General features: G+C 42.0%; 1 protein-coding gene across 1 annotated transcript in view; it reads left to right on the top strand.

The window, feature by feature from the left end:
* midn (midnolin) overlaps positions 1-9,262 on the top strand; it is a 28,641-nt gene extending 19,379 nt beyond the window's left edge. The window contains exon 8 of the mRNA XM_003439674.5: positions 5,503-9,262. Coding sequence (XP_003439722.2) covers positions 5,503-5,765 — 263 coding nt within the window. The 3' untranslated portion in view covers positions 5,766-9,262. The remainder of the gene's footprint in view (positions 1-5,502) is intronic.
* Positions 9,263-19,319: the final 10,057 nt, after the last annotated feature.

The following is a 19,319-nucleotide window of genomic DNA, read 5'->3' as shown; positions in this document are numbered from 1 at the left end:
TAAAATCCATCTCTCTGTCTTCCTCCTAATCACCCCCTTCTTTTTCCATGTCTGTGTTGTGCATCAATACATTGTCTGTGTTCATTTGGCCTTTAAATAGATTTATTCCAAAATGCAGCTCTGAAAAGAATTTGCTTTGTGAACTCGAGGCCAGAGAGAGGAGGAGGAGGACAACGCGGAAGATGGGGGTTGTTAAAACCACAACACTAAGCCTCCATTCATTCATTCATCATATGGGTGTTTATATCCTGTCCGTCAGTCCACCAACTGTCCACTCATTAACCAAAGGCAAAGAGTGAAAGAATAGCCTGTCTACTGCCATTTTCCAATTTAACTGGCCTGAACCAACTTCCTGCTCACAATATGCGCTTCCAGAAAGCCGTGAATGGTAACCTGTCCAACTAAGCCTGGTTAAGCACAGTGAGACAGTGAATGTCCTGGTGTGTTGTGTGGACAGGGGCCATGTGCCTGTTTGTATCCTGCTCTAGTTGGTGTTCTAAGTATGCCGATGACTAAGAGGTCTCAGTCGGTCTTATCAGCCGACACCTGATGGAAGACTTACTGGACTTAACACCGCAGCTTAACTCTGCTTCACAGAAACCTGCCTTCATTCAGCTACAGGACAAGAACCCACGCTTCCCAGCTGCCTGAATATGTGTGCGCAACCAAACTTGGGTTGAAGAACCTCTTGAAAATGTCACATAGCTTTTCTGTCTCCTGAGAGCCTTTACCTTTTGGTGAAGAAGAGGAACATAAATATAAACACACACTCCATCACAAATTTCCTGGTTAAAGGCTGTGGCGATTAGCTTGGTTTCATGGTTTTGCTATATAGTATTGCTGAGTTCTAGGGCTTTTTTTAGACCAGGACTTGTGTTGAATTTGAACAGGAGGGTTTTAGAATGGCCTGACAGGTTGATTGTTAGCTAAATTCCTTTGCTGAGTAGGCTGGACCTCCCCAGCATCCCCCCTACAGCCCACTAGCCCCCTGCCCAGTCTAACCCTTTGTGTGGGGGCCAGGGACAGGGGCAGTATAGAGGGCACCAGCCTGAACCATTGTGGGACAAAAGAGGGGAGGGCTATGGGATTATAGGGCTGCCTTTTAGTCTCACTCCCACTGCAGCTGGCTTAGCTCAGGCACACAGAGAGGGGCAAAGCGGGGGCAAAGTTGGCTCTGGAAGCTTCTCCGAACCCCCTTCCTCTCTTGTGTCTCTTCCACATCCCTTCACCACCTCCTAACCCTTTTCGATTTGACATGTCAGGTCATGTTAGCTTTGTGCAGGCTGGGACTGCGCAAGCCAAAGGAAGAGGGAGGGTGGCAGAGAATGAGGGAGACGCATAGAAGGAGTCTTTGCCCTTAACCTCACTGCGTCCTGTATTTAAACCCTGACCTGCTTAGCCGAGGCATGGCGCATTATCCACTGGCAGGCTTTAACTCCTCTCGTCACACACAGACATTTGCCGGGACACACGTGCACCAGTAACGCAACAAATGCCCCAGCGATGCAGCACAGCACAGAGATACCTAGCAAAGCCAGCCAAGCACATCAGGTGCCCTTTCATTGTCGACAAGGAGAGCAAGAGGGAGAGAGAGAGAATGCAAATGAAGTCTAAAAGTCATTGAAGAGCTTGTGTCCCTGCAGGGCTGTCAGTGCCCTTTCAGCAGCTGTCAAAGTGCTCATATTAGCTCCACTTTGATTGGTTGCTTAAGAATATGTCCGATTTGTTTAATTTTTGCTTTCTAGTAAGTAGACCTAAGCAGGTTATTTATTTCCAGATGGGTTGGTTTTACGGCTGAACTTTGCTCTGCAGACTTTGAGCTACTGCTTGACTTTGGTAGGTCAGGGAGATGCGGAGCATTTCATCTGCATACACATGTTAGAAGCACTAATTTATACCTTCTCCAGGTAAAAGAGGAAGCAAAAGTGCAACATTAGTGATGTTCAGTAGTGGCAGAGTGGCAGTTTATTAACATATTATTATTTCCACACAATAAAAGGGTAAAAACAAATTTACTTTCTGATTCAGGATCGTTACAGTATTTTTGCATGTTAAATGTGCCACTATTATTCCCACTTGTAATGAAGACTGGCTTCAAACAAGCACAGAGATGCTAAAAGAAACCAAGAGTGATTTTGCTGCAATGTGATTTTCTTTCTCTTTGTCTCCCTCCTCTTTCTTTCTGTGTCCGTCCACCCCTCCTTCTCTCCCCTGGTTCCCTGGATGCTGAGCAAACACAATGTTCTCTCTGCAAGATCACAAGACTTATCAAGACAAACAAACAAACAACAGCAATAAGACAACTGCAAATGAAGGCCAATCTTTATACAATCAATAAAAGGAGAAGCTCCTTTAATCTCCCTCTCCGTCCTGCACACTGCAGCCCCTCCTCCCTTTTTCTCTTCCTCCATCCTCTGCCTCTCCTCCTCCACCCACCTACTCCTCCCACCCTCCCTCCTGTTTGCTCCCTATCTCAGTCCTTGCTGTGTTGCTGGGCTGGGCTCAAAGGCAAGGAAAACTGACGCATCGATTATTCATAGATCACCCCTTCTTTCTCTATCTCTCTGTCTTTTTTCTGCCTTTCTCTGCAGTGCCCACTCTATTTACTACAAGGCTTGTGTCAAAGTCTTTGGAGATGAGTTTGGGGAGGGAGAAATGTGCTGCTTCAGGTTGAGTTTTAGTGTGAAAGGCAGGCAGGGGAGTGGTTAAAAACAGAGAGGAGGAAAAAAAAAAGAGCCTGGTGTTTCCTTCCTCTGGGTGCCCTTGACCCATCTTCTGTTTGAAATCTTCCACTGTGTCTAAGAAAAGATCCGTAGTTGCTTCCTCATCCGTCTTTTCTGTGCCACGGTGGGTTGTGTACGAGTGTGGATTCTCTCTCTTGCTCTACAATTCATTCCCTATGTCTTTTAGTCACCTCTTTGGGTTCTCCAAGGTTATTGTGCTCACGTCAAGCTCTAGTCTTTGCAGTGAGGCTCCAGGCCAGCCTTTGTGTATGTGTGTGTGTATAGTCTGTCCTTCTTAGCCAGCCCTAATAATAGCCCTAGTGTCATAAACATAGTCTGGAGATCCCTGTGGCCAGCTGTGTCCGGCCTAGCCGCCCAGGGCTCCGGTAGTGACGCTGATGAATGGCTACACACACACACACACACACACACTTAGTGTAGCTCCAAGCGCATTCCCAGAGCTCTTGCCAAGCCAAAGGCCAAGACCTCCTGCCTCACCACCAAACTGCCCTTTACACTGTGTGTGTGTGTGTGTACGTGTGCACGCATATGTTTTTTTTCTTTCATATTGTTGAGCCGTTTTGGTAAATTACCCCTTTTAGAAAAAACAAAATCATGACTGAGGGACTACCTTAGTGAAATACAGGCAGGATTTAAACAGAGACACTCCAGACAAACAGATTTTCTATGTGGGCATGTGTTGGCTTTCTGCCATTTCATTGTTTATGGCCATATTTTGACAAAGCTGAAGGGTGGTTTCACTTTTGACTAGTCAGAGCAGGGGAAGAAGGTGTAGAAGGGGGACCAGAGAGGGAACAAAGCCTTGTGGCAGAATATATGGATGTCACATGGAGCTGAGGCAGCAGAACAATGGCTTTAATGTAGAAGACCACCCCCCATATCCCCCACCCACCATGTGGTGTACCCCCCCGTTCTCTGCTGATGACACATTGCCCTCACGCACAGTGTACAGAGCATCTGGATGCACGCATACATTTATATCAGGACAGAACATATTGACAGGAAGTGGAAAAACCAAGTCTGCCTGTGTGGCTGTGTGAAGACGTACATGTTTCTGTTAACTCTGAGCCGCTATTCACATCCTTTGTTTTCAAAAAGCACCATTGAGGCTGCTTAGTGGCAGTTTACTTTAGTATGCACTGGTAGACAGTGGTGAATATTTATTGCTGGAGAAAAGGCTCTGGGCTGCTCGACCCGATAAGCAAATGAGGGAAAGAGGTAAATTAAGCCCACACAGAGTCCGGAATTCATTCCGATGAAGGGGGTGGGGGGAGGGGGAGGGGGGGTGGGGGAAGCAGAGGAGGGCACAATCGATTTGGAAAACTGACACCTACGGCTGATCCTTTACCCTCCACCCTCTTCCTCTGTCCTTTTCTCTATCCCCCTTGCCCCTGGGGTAGGAATTCCTTAACCCACACCACCAACCCCCACCTCCACCGCCAGTCCCCTGCCTGTCCCCTCCTCCTTTTTCTTTTTCACACTGCCCCACCTAGCTGTCTCTAGGGAGATATGGGGCAAGAACTGGAAGAGGGAGGGGTAGAAAAGGGGCTTTCTGTGTGTGTGTGTGTGTGTGTGTGTGTGTGTGTGTGTGTGTGTGTGTGTGTGTGTAAAGGGTGAAGGGGTAGAATAGATGGAGTGGGGGGGAGGTCAATGAGTGGAGAGTAGGAAGCTAAAGCCATAATAAAGAAAAAATGGAAGGGGGAAAAAAAACAATCTTTGCTTTCCGCTCGTCTCTCTCCCTCTCTCCCTGCTTACAATTTCCATTCGCTTGCATTTTCTATTGAAAGCCAATAGCGTTGTCCTGGACCCGAGATGGATGGCTGCACTAGAGCTAAGGTTTAATCAATAGGTCTTTTTAATTTGCCATCGATCCACGTTAAAAGCTACTGCGGCTGTTGGGGTGTGTGTGTGTGTCTGTCTGTGCACCTGTGATTGTGTGCAGCTGTGTGTAGTTCAGTGCACGGGTGTGCACATTGTGTATGTATTTTTGTGTGAATACATGATGTACCCAAATACGGATGTGAACGTTTGTGTGTGTTGCGGTGCATGCAGCAGGCGCAGGGATGGCCGCTGTGCTTCGGTTTATTGACATTCTAGCCCATTATTTAATTATTTAATTCCCAGACAGATACTAATGGAGCTAGCTAATAGATTGCGGTTGCTTTCCCCTCCTTCTGAGGCCCTGAATATACGTATAAATGGAATTAGGCTCGACTTGGCCGGTGTAGGAAAGCATTCACGGTGCAATGCAAGGCCGCTCCCTTGAGACTAGACTCTCCTATAGGCACATCAACAGCTAGAAATGCACTTAGGAGCAAATCCAGTCACTGAAGCATGCCATGGGTAATTACGTTTGTAAATATCATAGGCAGCTATCAGAAAGTATCATGTCTGTCAGGGGTTTGCATCTTTTTGACCCTAGTAGGTATTTCAGCCTTGAGAAGGTCTCCCCCATTCACTGATAAGGGGATGAAATAGCACTGTGGAGGCTAATTATACTCTGTGGGGGAGGTTAACCACCAGATTCCAATGTTACATTGTGTGAATGGTGGATGTGTGTTTGTGTGCATTTGTGAGCCAAGGTTAAGAGCCTAGCATGTTTTAGCATTATCATCAGCTACACAGGCACACATATTAACCCCCAACCCCCCGTTCCTCCAGAGCTGTTAAGAGAAAAGACAATAAAAAAAACAAAAAAACATTTGCTATGTAAAGAAAAATACCTGACTGTCTTTCTACTCTTCTCTGCTGTGTCCAGGTGATCGTATACGTCAGACAGAGAACCGCGCAACCAGGTGTAAGGTGGAACGTCTGCAGCTCTTGATGCAGCAGAAGCGTCTGCGCCGGAAGGCCAGGCGGGACCAACGGGCTCCTTATCAGTGGCTGCCCAACCGCAAGGCCGGACGCAGCAATAGCAACAGCAGCATGTCCAGCGAGGGCTCCCTGGACCTGGACTTTGACGATTCCGTGTGGAAGCCCGATGTAAAGGCTGACTTGAAGTCCGAGTTCGTCATGGCCTGAACCAACTGCTCCCACATACGCATTCAAAGATGTGCAAAGCATTGCTTGGGATTTCCTTAGAGATAATTTTGAGGGAGCGGATTTGCAGGAGGTGACATGTAACTTCAGAGAGGAAATCAAAGTTGTCCTTGCAACAGTCATCTGTCACATGAAAACAGGCTCCCTGCAGACTCTAATCTCATTCTGCCCTTCGTGGGTGACCTTGTGAAAAAAAATAAAACAGCAACATTAGCAAAAGAACTTTCTTGTGATGCTTGGATTTGGACTGGCAACTACTGGACTTAACAGTGTGCAAGACTTTTTTGGGGGGTATGATTACAGAGACCATACCTGTACTTGAGTATAGCAGAATTCAGTGGGTGGTGGTGGTGGTGGTATTTTCAGAATTTTTGTTTTTTTTCTTTTTAAATGCACTCTGGGGAGAAATGAAGAGATCCACACTGGACATAACAGGACAGGAGCACCAGAGGCTTCAGTGTTTCCTAATCAGAAGAAGGGCAGAACTGCCGGACTATGGATTATTTCAGTGGGCATTCTAATTGATCTCAAAACTCATCAACAAGAGTCCAGTTTTTACCTGTTACGGGGTGGTTAAACCTTTTCTTTTTCCACTTTTAAGCATATTATTATATTTTATAAACAAAAAAATATGTAGCATTGTTCACAAAGCATTCAGGTTTTCATATACCAGTTCAAAGTAGTTTGCACATATTCTTGATTTATAACAGCTGGTCAAAATGTGCAAGGAGGAGGAGGTGGGGCCTGAAATAGAATAAATAATAAATATGGAAGTATTGATATCAACCTCAGTGACATAGGGTATTGATAGGAATGATTAATGAATACACAAAATAAATGAATATTAACAGAAAGTGCTTTAGAGGATTTTAAAATCTTTAAAATGTATATGAAAAAAAATCTATTTTTATTTCTCTTCCTATCTGCTGTTTTCAAAAAACAGCAGCCCTTTGTGGCTTTAGTCAAATCGTTGACTACCAACAAATATGTGCATCCATTCAATCATTCATTAGCTCATTCATGACTTTTTTTTTTTTTTGTCTAGCCACAACAAAAGTTACAGAAAGATCATTTTTCATGCAGCCAACCTCATGTGTTACAAACCTGAAGGGACTGAGGGATTTCGAGTTTGTGTACATAAATGTGACAATTGGCAAATGCTTGTTAGGGCGTGTGTGTGTAAGTTTGTTGTAAATTGATTTTTAGAATATCCTATGTTTTTGTCCAGTTGTCTTCTCTCAAACGTTCTCAAATTTGTGAAGTTCAGCTGCCGTGAGCGCATGGGCCACTACTTTGCAACATGACTGTATGAAAAAGCAAATTGGCTCCCAGTTTGATGCCCAATTGATGTGTCCCTTTTATCACAAGTTCTCATAATGATGCCTCTTTTTTTTTTTTTTTTTTTTTTTTTTTGGTTTTACTGGCCAAGAGGGAGACGAAATGGGGTCTTTATCCAGCATCATTATCTAGTGCCTCCACCAGTACATTCATTGACATATCAGGTTAGGCCTTTCACAGTTTTGCTGCTACACATGGGGACTTAAAATGTGGGGAAAAAAAAAACACGGGAGGGAAAAGTGACTTTCCTTTGCATGCAGAAGTGTGTAATTACGCTGATCTTTTTTCTATTGATGGAAGAAAAAAAACGAAACTGGTGCTGTGGAAATGAAGGTTAACAACATGCATGAATTTGTGAAGAAAATAAACAATGCTGCTTTTGTTGGCTAGGTTCTTTTGTAACGTTTAATTTTTTTCAATGTTAGAACAACCGTGTCCTGCTAAAGTATTACGACGCAAAACCAAAACGGATGAAGTTAAGTGTGGGCTAAGCTTTGTTGCTCAGCACTGAACTCTGTTGCGCGCAGTGAAGATGATGATGTGATGATGAGCAAAGAGCAACTGACTCTCTCTCTCTCAACTCCTTAAAAGCTGGTTCTTATCCCCCATGACTCTCAAGGACCCAAACAGCCTGCAAACTGTTAAACCGCCTCCCCTCCTCCCAGCCTGAATGCCAACAGAGGCTCGCGTGGATGCATTCTCACAGGGAAACAACAGACCTGAGGATTTACAGTACTGTCTATCAAACCTACTCAAGAGAAGCATCTGGTCTGTGTCTCTTATCTGTCTGTCTGATTGACCACCCAACCACAATTGCACTCCCAGAGATTGCAGTGAGAGATTACCTTTTTGGTGAACCTCATCTTTTTTTTAAGTGGCCTTACCTTTCACTAAAAAAATGAGACACTTGGGGACACATGGGGGTGGGAATGTTTCCTGTTTGTTTTTTAAACTTTCTGTGCATATCGATGTTGGACACCGTTTTTGTCACCGAGGACACTGGGCATCTGTCGTTTAGTGCTTTTAGCTGGTGGAGTCTCTATTATGTCAAGGCTTCTGTGCCTTAAAATGTTGCCCTTGCAGTGTCAGTGTCAGATTTGAGCTTGTTATTCATTTTTTTCCCCACTTTGTTGGTTGATACACATGACTGTAGTATTTTGCAGCAATGAGAGTCGTAGATTTTTGGGTTAAAGCTTGTTTGAGTGAATCAAATACTCTTCAAAAGTAGATTTTGTTCCTCAGATATGGTCTTTGTCCCATTTCATTGTGTTGCCATGCTTGTTGGTCTCTGTTATTCAAACCACACATCCCTCTTAACCCAGTCCCCAGCTGCCAACAAGCTGCAAAAAGCTATAAATCTGTGTAACTTTTATCTGAGGAAGTTTACACCACAGAACGTAGATGACAAGAAACAGCCCAGATTCAGAATAAAAGGTCCTATAAGGACTCCCAAGACTACATGCACTTCCTGTTTCCTTGGATCCATCATTTTTAAAGGACAATTAAACCCCCGCCCCTCCCAAATGTTCATTTTGGGTTGTTTTTTTTTGTTTTTTTTGTATATGTATGAACTATACTCTGTGTGTGCCTCACTTCTGTGTAAAACTCAAAAAGATGAAACAAAACAAAAAAAGATGACAAAAGCATTACAGAGAGGATTAAAAACAGTATGTTGGTGGAATTCTGATCACGTCATTTAAGTTGCCTGTTCTTTCTTGTAGCCAACTATTGAAAATAACAGGATTCAAGAATACAATTTACAATGTTCTAGCTCTAGACCGGTGTAGCACATGTGTGACTGTATTAATTTATAAAACCAAAATGGTAACTGTGAATTATGTATTTCTTTGTGCATTTTTAAAAAAACAAAAACAAAAAACAAAAAAACGACAAAAAAAATCAGTGGAAAAGGTTGTTGGGACATGGCAGCAGCTGATGTTCATGTCCGAGAAAGGGAAACTTTTTTTTTTTTGGTGGAATATAATGGAAACAGAATGTGTTTCTGAAAAAGAAAAAAAATGGAAAAAGCGAAAAAAATATATGAATATATTTTTTTTTCTTAAGCAATACATTTCAGTGTGACTTGTGATAGAACATTTCCTTTTTTTAGGTAATAAATAAATAACAAAATGAGTACATCACATTGTCTCCATGAGTATTCATTACTTACTCCTTCAATATGACTCAGTGATTTTCATCTGAGATCTGTTTCATGAGGTATTTTGATGTGAACGAAATATGAAAAGCTTGGAATTTCATTGGTAAAATATTGCTCCCGGTGTATCCAAATGCTTTTCTATGTGTTAATCTGAGTTTTTAGTGGGTGAATTCCCCTTATAGTCTTAAACCACCTTGAGTGTGTAAGTAAAAGTAGAACCCCCCCTATATAAATACTATTCTATTTATTGTATTGTATACATAATGTGCAAAAATAGGGAAGTCTACATGCAGTGTTCAGGTAGCAACAGCATTTTTGGTAACTGGTTGACCCGAAGACCCATATATCATATATGTTGTTGCCCATTTTAAAGAGCCAGAAGTAGTTACACTGGTGATTCTTGAGTTTGTTGGGGCCCTGGGCAAAATTTCAAAGAGGAGACCCACCAACCAGGATTCATCACCACTGTGTGATAAAACGTATGACGCTACTAGCAACAACAACGCTGCTATAAAACAACAGTTACCCTCCAAATGGCAAAGTGTTCATTTTGATACCAAAGACCAAGCTGACTGGCTATGAAGTGCTAATACTGGAACTAGCTTCTATGTTCTAGGCCGCACTGCTTAATGTTATCATCAAAGTAAACAAAAGAAATCATGTGATGCTAGTGGAAGTTGTGTTATTCAAGCATCTCTTCCCCTTACAGCTAGAATAGATTTAGATATTTATATTTCATTTTTATTACCTGCTTCAATCGTCATGACCTTACTTTTTCCTCCTCTTTCTCTTGTTTCTTAGTTCTTTGTTAACTCCCAGAAGCAAGTTAACTTTCCATAGCAAGTTCAGCTCTCTATTGCTGCCTACTACTACAAACTTTGCACATTGCCACTGCTGTAGTATAAAGCTTGTCAGTGCTCAGGGGCTCCCCACTGACCTGAGAGCTGACCATATGTAGATGACAAACTGGAGTGCAACTAGTGCTATCAAGCAAGCTTGTTTAACTACATTAATAGACATTATAGGGGAATCAGACATCCTAAATAAGTGCTGCTGAAATTGGAACGCCGACTTTTTAAACTTGCTGTTTAACCACAGAGGAAGCCATATTATTTATCAGGTAAATATATGCTCCAGAACCAACATGACAAACACCTCGAGAGGCCCCGTTCAGTGACTCAGATAAGCGAAGATGAAGTCGAGCTAACCAGTTGCAGGTATACACAATTGTCTTGCTATCCATCAAAGCTGTAACAGTATTTAAAAACAACTAACATTAAGTGTTAATTATGTGTAAATAAAAAATGAACTCCTGTAGTTGCTATGCTTATCCATAGAGACCAAAACTTCTTTACATTTCAGGGTGTAGGTATGTTCATTTCTACTATAAATCTATGCAAACTAACACGAGACTTGGTTTTGAAGCCAGTCTCAATTAGCCAGTTGAGACACTATAGGTTTCTGGGCTTTGCACTGGCTTAATTTTTTCACTGTTCACTGTTCAAGGCAGTGAAGACAGTGGAACCAAGGGTCTGAATTTGTGGCTGGAAGGCAGCTGAAGTGGTGAGGAGGTTCACTAAGGGAGCCTACAGAAATGTTCCCCACATCTGTGAGTATCGCCCAGCTCAAGATGAGACAGAATATGGAAGTGCAGTGACAGACTGGGGAAGGAGACTTGCCTCGTGTGAAGCCTTCTTCTTGACACATGTACTAACAACAAAAGGTGTTCTGAAGCAGCTTCCTGCTTATGTAAACAGTGAGGCTGAGAACTGAGCTTGACTTGGAGCATTAAGAAAAAGCTGAAAGAGGAAAGGAAGATGAAAGAACAAACCTATTGTCAGTCAAAGCCCCAATAACACAGCATACTGCTGTGAAATGTTGCATGGTGGCAGCTTCTGTTGTTTCTTTTCAGATGCTATAACGAACTTAATAAGTCAAAATGATTGAAATGAAATTGGGGTAACTCATATTTGTACATTTATGCTTGCTGAGGCAAAAGGGATCTTTGTGCAAAAGACTGATGTTTATCTCTGATTTCTAACACACAAAACCAGTAATTCCAATTAAAAAGCGATTTTTTTTTTTCCAGTCAGAGAGATGATGCTTTGTGTTGTTTACACCTTCATTCTAAAAGTGATAAGGACTAAAAATCTGTCCCTTGACCTTTTCTAATTGTCTGCCTCCCTTCCTCTTTCTGCAGATATGTTTCTCGTAACAAAAAAAAAATCCTCCTACTTAGTGTCCTTCCGAGTAAAAGCAAACACCTCCGTCTATGGCTTGGGGTGAATGCAGGGACAGCATAGTTTGATAAAATAAGACTTTTAAAAGGTGATCCAAGCATTGTCTTGAACCCACAAGGCTATTATGAAGCAAACTATTTTCTGAGCGTCACAGAAGTCTACATAGCTTTTTAACTTCAAAGTGACAAACCCAAACTCTCTCACTCAACCTGTTTTGGGAAACAGAAACCACAATTATTTTTAAGCAGTGAATACTTTTTCAGCACTGAGTCAACACAGTTAACACGGATCTGTCTGCAATTCTTAAGAAATATGTAACCAGCAAAGACACTGTAAGCTTTTTTAGAAACCTTTTTACAACAGTGTATCCATGCAATCAGCCAGCCATGCTGCAGCAGTGCAGTACATAAGCTGGTTTCATACATGCAACCCTGAACTCTTCTAGGACTCACCCAACAGAGTTGCATGTGAGAATGCAAATATCTGAGTCAGCCTGGTCAGATAAAAGCCAGTCTTAAACCTGCCAGCTTCCTAGTACAAAGTCCATGTGAGGCTGGATTGCTGTCACATGGTGGGAACAGACCAGGTAATAGTCTGGTACACTTTTCACAAGTAAATGCATGCCACGTTTTGCTTCCTGCATATTCTAACGAGGAAGCTCCCTTTCCTAAACTATGGAGAGCATTTTCAGAAGCATGAATACTTCTTAACCTGAGAACCCCAATTCTCCCAGTATTGGGGTTCACAGGGGAAACATCTGCTTTCACAGGCTATGCCCCCGGGTCTGCTATTTGAAAATAGACATCCATGGTATCCACAGAAACATCAGAATCTTAGCCAAAAGCCCACAAGACATTTTCCATGACCACCAAACACAGCTAAAACAACAAACAATTAAAGAGCAGGTAAACAGATTAAGCGAAAAGTTGTGAACACAAAGTACAGATTCCCCCGTTCACTTAATGGCGTGCAATTGGCAAAACGTTGTTTCTGCTGAAAGCACAGATCTCACAGATTCCCAAACTGCAAGTTTCATCACAAAACAACCAGCTCCCCTTCCTAGAGGTTTAAAACCCAAATGTTACTTAACGTTTTATAGGGGTAATTTCCACCAGAAGGAAATGTGGACAGAATATGTAGATCCCATTTGTAAATCTGTGACTTTTTAGCAGTAGCTCCTCCCACTTGACATCAGGGGTTCCAACTTTGGGATGAGCAATTTGTGGCTGAAAACTTGAAGAAATTACTGATGCAGTCATGTTGCCATGGAGCTGAATGTCAAGGACTGTTTCACTGTGTGGAATCCACAAAACAAAGGCATCCAAGAAATGAAGCTGTTTGGGACCAAAGGGAGGCCCTAACCATTGTTACTGCATGCTGAGGTGTGGGTAGGTTCACAAATATTCAGGGGTCAGTCATTTTTTATCAAAAAAAAAGGGCAGCTTTATGTAAGTGTTACTTCACAAATGAGTAAGCGACGCATTCACTGGATACCATCTCCAGCACTGTGTTAATATATTTTCTGCCCTGCCTGGATTAGACGCAGAGAGACAGCGGGGTGGTACACTATATGTGGCTTTGACTCATTTATGACGACAATATAACCAGATGCTTTCGATAAAGGTGTTAGTTTCAAGTTTTAGTTTAATGATTGACAAATAATCTATGAGTCATGGCTATTTGTGTAACAAAAGTATACAAAAATAGCATTTAAAAAGTTCTATGAGCTTCTTAGCCCATGTGTTACAATAAGCAAAAATAAAGCTTTTGGGGTTTTCTTAAAGACAGCAACAGTTTTCATATTCATGGTAAAAGTAAGGAACAACAGTACAACAGTCAGTGTGGCTTATCTCAGATTTTGATGCTTTTATTGGGTTCTGGAATTGGGTTTGAGCTTTGCATAAAAGGGTCGATGTGTTATTTCCTCATAGCTGCTAAAAATAAAGCAAAATACAAAGAACCAAACTTTATAATTGCCGAGTGCAACTTTGACGCGAAGGTTATCCCGCCATCTGTCAGTTAGGTGAGACAAACAAAACAAACCGCAAGTGAGAATGTTGACACAAATTTACAGAGAATATTGCAGGTGTAGCTAACAGACTCTTCATACTGATTCTGCTCTTTCTGACTGTTTACTGATTTACATCTTACTGGATATAACATGAGCAAGAAGTGTGGCAGCGCGCTGATAAATTCTCATGGCTTCCAGTCATACTGCAACTATCAAGAGCCTCTTCTGAGAAGTCACTGCCTATTTCTGACTGCATCTGACTGTCAGTCTCAGCCTCCACACCTTTCTGCTGCTATGTGCAAGTTTGCTGTCTGTGGATGTCACTCTTTTTCGAGATAGAAAAGAACAGAGAGAGAGAGAGAGGCAGAGGCAGACAGAAAGAGGAGAGACAGGGCCTCAGCTGCCACCGCAAACTGAAACCTTGTGGCTCTGGGATTGAGAGGAGTTCCGCAGAGTTGGGGTTTCACACGTTTTTCTGTGATCTAAGATAAGACATGCTCAGCTGTATCCTCCCATCACTTAAAAAAGACATACACACTCACACATATGGACATAAAAAGAAACGTACACACACACGCAAACACACACACTCACACACACACACACACATAAGCATAACGGAAAATATTCCAGGATGTCATGCTGTAAGAAGGCAAGTATCATATAGCCTGCAGTCATAATGAAAGTTCATACTATATATGTGTTCTTATCTCCGCAAGTGTTGCATGCATACACTTCCATAAGCTCAGAAAGTACTTAATGACTACTTTTCACATACTGTTCATGTGGCTTTAGTATGTGCCAATTTGTGTACGACTTTAAGATCTTGTAGACATTTTGAATTTCGTGCTTGGAGCTTGATAAAGAGATTGTGAATTGGAAACGGGTGTAAATAGCTAGCCTGTTCTGACATTGACTCCAGCCCTAAACCTAACCTATGTCACATACATGCCACATCCAGTTTGTGTTATCCAAGAAAGTGAAATGTAAAAACTCAGTTTTCTTTTTTTTTCTCAGTGCAATTAGTGTAAATCATACTTTGCCTGGACAAAACAACAGGATGAAAGCTGAACTGGAATAAATTTCAAAGCTAATATTTCCTCCAATCTTCTCTTTCTACTCTCTCTGTTTAGTTTTCATGCATTTTGCTGTCTCGTTTAAGTGCATGCTTTTATCATTTCTACATAAGGAAAACAAACAACCTCTTTGCTCTGCTGAAAGCACCATCTGCACACGAGAGTAATGGAGCAAACACACTGAAGATGCATTTTTCGTCAGGTCAGGGCACAAACATCAGAGCTCGTCACTATGTCTCCTCCGCAGTAAGACCCAGCGCTATTGACATGGTCAGCAGGGACCTTGTTGTCTTTTGTCTATTTTTGTTTGTTCCCTGCGCAGTTGAAGAGAAGAATGGCTTTCTGTTTGGAACATTACCTGATGGATATTTATGCAGCTGTGAGGCTGTGAAGAGGACCTTTGATATCTTGTTCAGGATTTGCGCGTGCACACACACACACACACACACACACACACACACACACACAATGGATTCATCTGCATAGCAAACCATACTGACATATGTACATTTTAATGTCAGGACAACTTCAAAATTTACATGGAGACTTGTGCTATTTCTCGTAAGTTACATCCCACAGTGCTACTGTGTAAACAAATTTAGGTCCCCACAATATGAGTAATATCCACCCACACACACACACACATACATGCACAATGATTACTCTGTGAAACTCTGAAGAAGCCGTAACTGCCTTGCACATGCAGACTTTACACTAAAAAGCATTCAGCTGTTTTTCCTCATCGCTGCGGAGTCAACCTAAGAGTTAGACCTCGTGACCCCGGGGGACTCCTGGCACAGAGGTCATGGTTGAAACAAACCCTGGAAACTGTGTAAACAGGATGTGTACACCCAGCCAGGCATATGGTACAACTTGTGCTCAATCCTACGGGAACAGTCTAAGACCCCCCAGCACGGGACTGGCACTTGTTTGATTGGAACTGGGACCTTTGTCGCCATCAAAATATGTCTTGAGAAAATGTCATTTTGTTTATTTTTTGTGCACAAGTCTTCTTCTCCAAAAATTTCCAGTTTCCCAAAACTGTTTTCAAAAGCTATACATAACATTAGCCACTAGACACATTGCAGTAAAACTTACTCATAAATGTGAAATTATTAATAAAAACAAACCTTTTTCATAATAATGCATAATTTTAAAAATTTATCGAAAATATGCAAACAACAGATTTACCAGTAACTTCAATAGAAAATAAAATAAACTACTGGAAATTGTTGATCTATCATGGATCAAGCTGCTTAACTACAAAACCAGCTCCCTTAGCTCAGAGAGGACACTCTCTTATCAAATTTCTCTGCAATTTATTCAAAGACTATGAGAGGACAGTGTAAATGAGTGAATTAGGTATTAAATGCAGAGTGGAGTTCCTGTCACCAGCGACAGACAGCTAAGATTTACCGATAATGAGATGGAAGAAATAGATCTGTTGATCACTTGTCAATGATATGCCTTGCATTTTTTTTTTTTTTTTTTGCTGTGTTTTCATTCTCAATCCTGTTAAATTGTTTCTCTGCCAAGGGAAAACTCAAATCAAGCACTAAATATATTTAAATCAAAGCTCAAGACCAAGCAGGAGACATCTGCATTGGTCTGTAATTATTTAAATCAAGCACATTTTCTTTTCTTTCCCAGAGTTCAGCTGGGCAATCCCACAGAAGCTCTCTTCACCTTGGACATTGCTATTACTCACAGATTTAGCACTTGGGGGGGTTTCTGGCAGGTGTCATATGTCAAATGCTCCTTTTTGTTGGTGTCCTCCACCTCCTTTTCTTCTAAGAGGAAGATCACATACATTTCAGCAGTTGCTCTAGTGACCTTTAGCAGCTGTGGGGGTGAAATTGGCTCAACTTCTAGTTTTTTCTAGTTCTGCTTCTAGTTCTCATTTCTGTCTGCATTGCAAATGACTGTAGCCTATAAAGTAAAATACAACCTATGCACCACAAGTCATGCACTTAGCAAGTCTGTTCATGTGATGGTAAAAAAGCATTGCACAGTATCCTAAAGAATCCTAACAGGTATGACAGTGACTGTGTAATTGGCATGCACAGTTCAGCATTAATATGTACAAACTATGTCTCCTCTGTGGCTCAGCATGCTTCTCCAGACCCTCGCATGTTGTAGATGCCCGGGCTAGCTGCCTAATTAGACCTGTGTCTGAGTTAATTGTAAAAGGTATACTGTTGTTGCTCTGTGGCCATGCTTCCTGTACAAACAAAGTGATTTCTCATGCTAAGCACTCAGTGAAAAAGGGCAGGCCGGTGGTTTGGATGCCCTCCAACAGGTATTCACTGCAGCCAGAGCAGGCAGGGCATTTTTGCATTTTCCTCTTTGCAATGCACCCTCGATTCCTCTTGCCCCATTTATTGAACCACCATCCCATCCATCCACCCTTGGCCCCCATTAGTGAATGTGGCCCTATGAGTTATGGGATGGCTTTACAGTGCGCTGAAACAGCTGAGGTCATGGATACTGCCAGAGTGCGTGCAGCCTCGTGCGTTGAATGTAAATGAGTTGGCCTTTCTCCAGCCAGAAGCTAAGCAGATCTTGTCTACCCTTTCCTTTGAGACAACAGCCAAGGCAGGGATCCTGCTAATCACTCTAAAGTATATGGGACAGTAGTTAACATGTAGAAAAGGACTCTTCCGAGGGATTCAAGCTTCTTCTTAAACCCAAATACTTTTTGACAGCCATCTCTCTAACCCCAGTCGTGTTTTGATACCTTGCAGAGCATGTAGTGAGGAAACACCGGTTGTATGCGTGGGTTCAAGACAGTTTCCACTGAGAAAAGGTGAACTGCAAACCTCCCCCAAAGAGCAACAAACTCAACTGCAGGAGCGACAATGAATAAGTGGAGGAGAAAAGCTGACATTATGGTTGTTTATTGGGTGCTAGTGGCAGAAAAACAGATTGCCCTGATGCGGTTACAAAAACGTCTGGATAATTAACATTAAGATCAAATAACAGACTCTAACCCAACCTAAACTGCTTTATGCTTTAGTTTTAGTTCCACAGTCCCTTGAAATACCATGTCAAGTAGGATACACATTTACATTCCATTTAGCTCTAAGTGGAGATAATTGTGCACAAATGGGTGCAGTTTTGAATGCCTGATAAGGAGCATGCAAAAGGCTATTGGTGTGTGTATGTGTGTGCACACCGTTAAGCATGCATATGTGTTCTGACTGTGTATTTGTGTGGATGCAGTTAATGGTGTTTATTTAGCTTTGGGGGAAGCCCTGTGCCCATTGTTCATAAAACCCCATATATGGTAATGTAAACACTGTGCTTCGTAACGCCTCTGGAGCATACACACAAAAATGAATGAACACAGGAAGACTCACTCTGGCAGGAAGTGGCAGCTGCTGCCATGGTAACAAACTGAAACCCGAATCAGAGAGGGAGATTCGCCTCTTTCACTGTTTTGACGTCATTTCTAGTACACTACGACTATAACGCTGCAGCTGCAAAGCAGACACAGTGCAAAAGAAAAATACAGAGAACTTTCGAATGCTCACAGAAAAAAAAAAGAACACAAGCACCCCCCACCCCCAGCACCCTCAAAAAGGCACAAAAAAAAAAAAAAAAAAAAGTTAAAAAACCCCATTTGGCCTAGCCCTTTTAAGAAAGTTATTGTACTGGAAAATCCCCATATGTTCACCACTATCAAGGACAATGATTATAAAGCAGCACTGACATCACTGGCTGTAACAATGGCACATTATCAAAAGTGCGACCATATGGTTCACGTGCAAGTGGCAAATTTATAGTTACAACTCCTTTGTAAACTCCAGCATCTCTCACTTTTACAGATTAGTGGTGTGTGAAGCAAACTGGTTCTTTTTTCTTATTGTTTACAAAAGTAGTAGCTCAGTAAGCATTTGCTTCTCAGTTCATGCTGATGATGCCAGCATGTCTTTATCACAATGATAGGAGAGACTGTGAAAACAGTCGAATAAATATAAAAATAAAGAGAATAAAAACTAACAAGGAAAAAAGCATTTTAAACATGATGCAAACTAGGAAATTGTGGGTGTGCATGTACACTTTATGGACAAAGTTAAAAAAAAATGTCAGAAGCACACATGCTGTCAGTTTTCAGGTCAGGACACAAATGCAGTATGTCATAGTCCTCAATGCCCTCCAGGCTTAAACATTTATCCTATTTTTTCAACCATCTCTGCTGGTGAGCCATTTTTAAATTATTTATAGCAGTAACTATCTTGTTACTCACTCTGCTGACCCATTTGGCTTCAACAGTCATTATTGTTCCTAAAATGAATCTCAGAAATAAAAACACTATAAAACTAAAACTTCAAGGCAACAACAAAGGCCACCCACTGTCAAAGCAGGTGATTTGTTGCCAATCAAAGAATCCCGAGCCCTCATGGCCTCGTTCATCTTCCTCTCTTTGTCCCCCTCGCCACCTAATTAAAGACTCTGCATCCATACAGATTTCCAGAGCTCCATTCGTCTGTACAACTGAGCTGTGACCTTATCCTTTGTAATTAGCTGTTGCTTTTTAATGCTGCTGGCGTTTATTAGGCTGGAGGTTTAAAGAGAAGGTGGGGGTCTGATTTCACTTGTCCCTCAATGCTAAATCCACAGATGACTTTTAAGAAGGAAAAGGGGAGGGGACATAAGTGTGTGTCGGTGGGTGTGTTTATAGAAAATAAAGAGGCTTGAGAGAAGATATAT

The sequence above is a fragment of the Oreochromis niloticus genome, linkage group LG23 (assembly GCF_001858045.2).
Source record: "Oreochromis niloticus isolate F11D_XX linkage group LG23, O_niloticus_UMD_NMBU, whole genome shotgun sequence".
Lineage (NCBI taxonomy): Eukaryota > Metazoa > Chordata > Actinopteri > Cichliformes > Cichlidae > Oreochromis > Oreochromis niloticus.
Note: the sequence above shows the minus strand (reverse complement) of the source record. Positions and strands in the feature narration are given on the sequence as shown.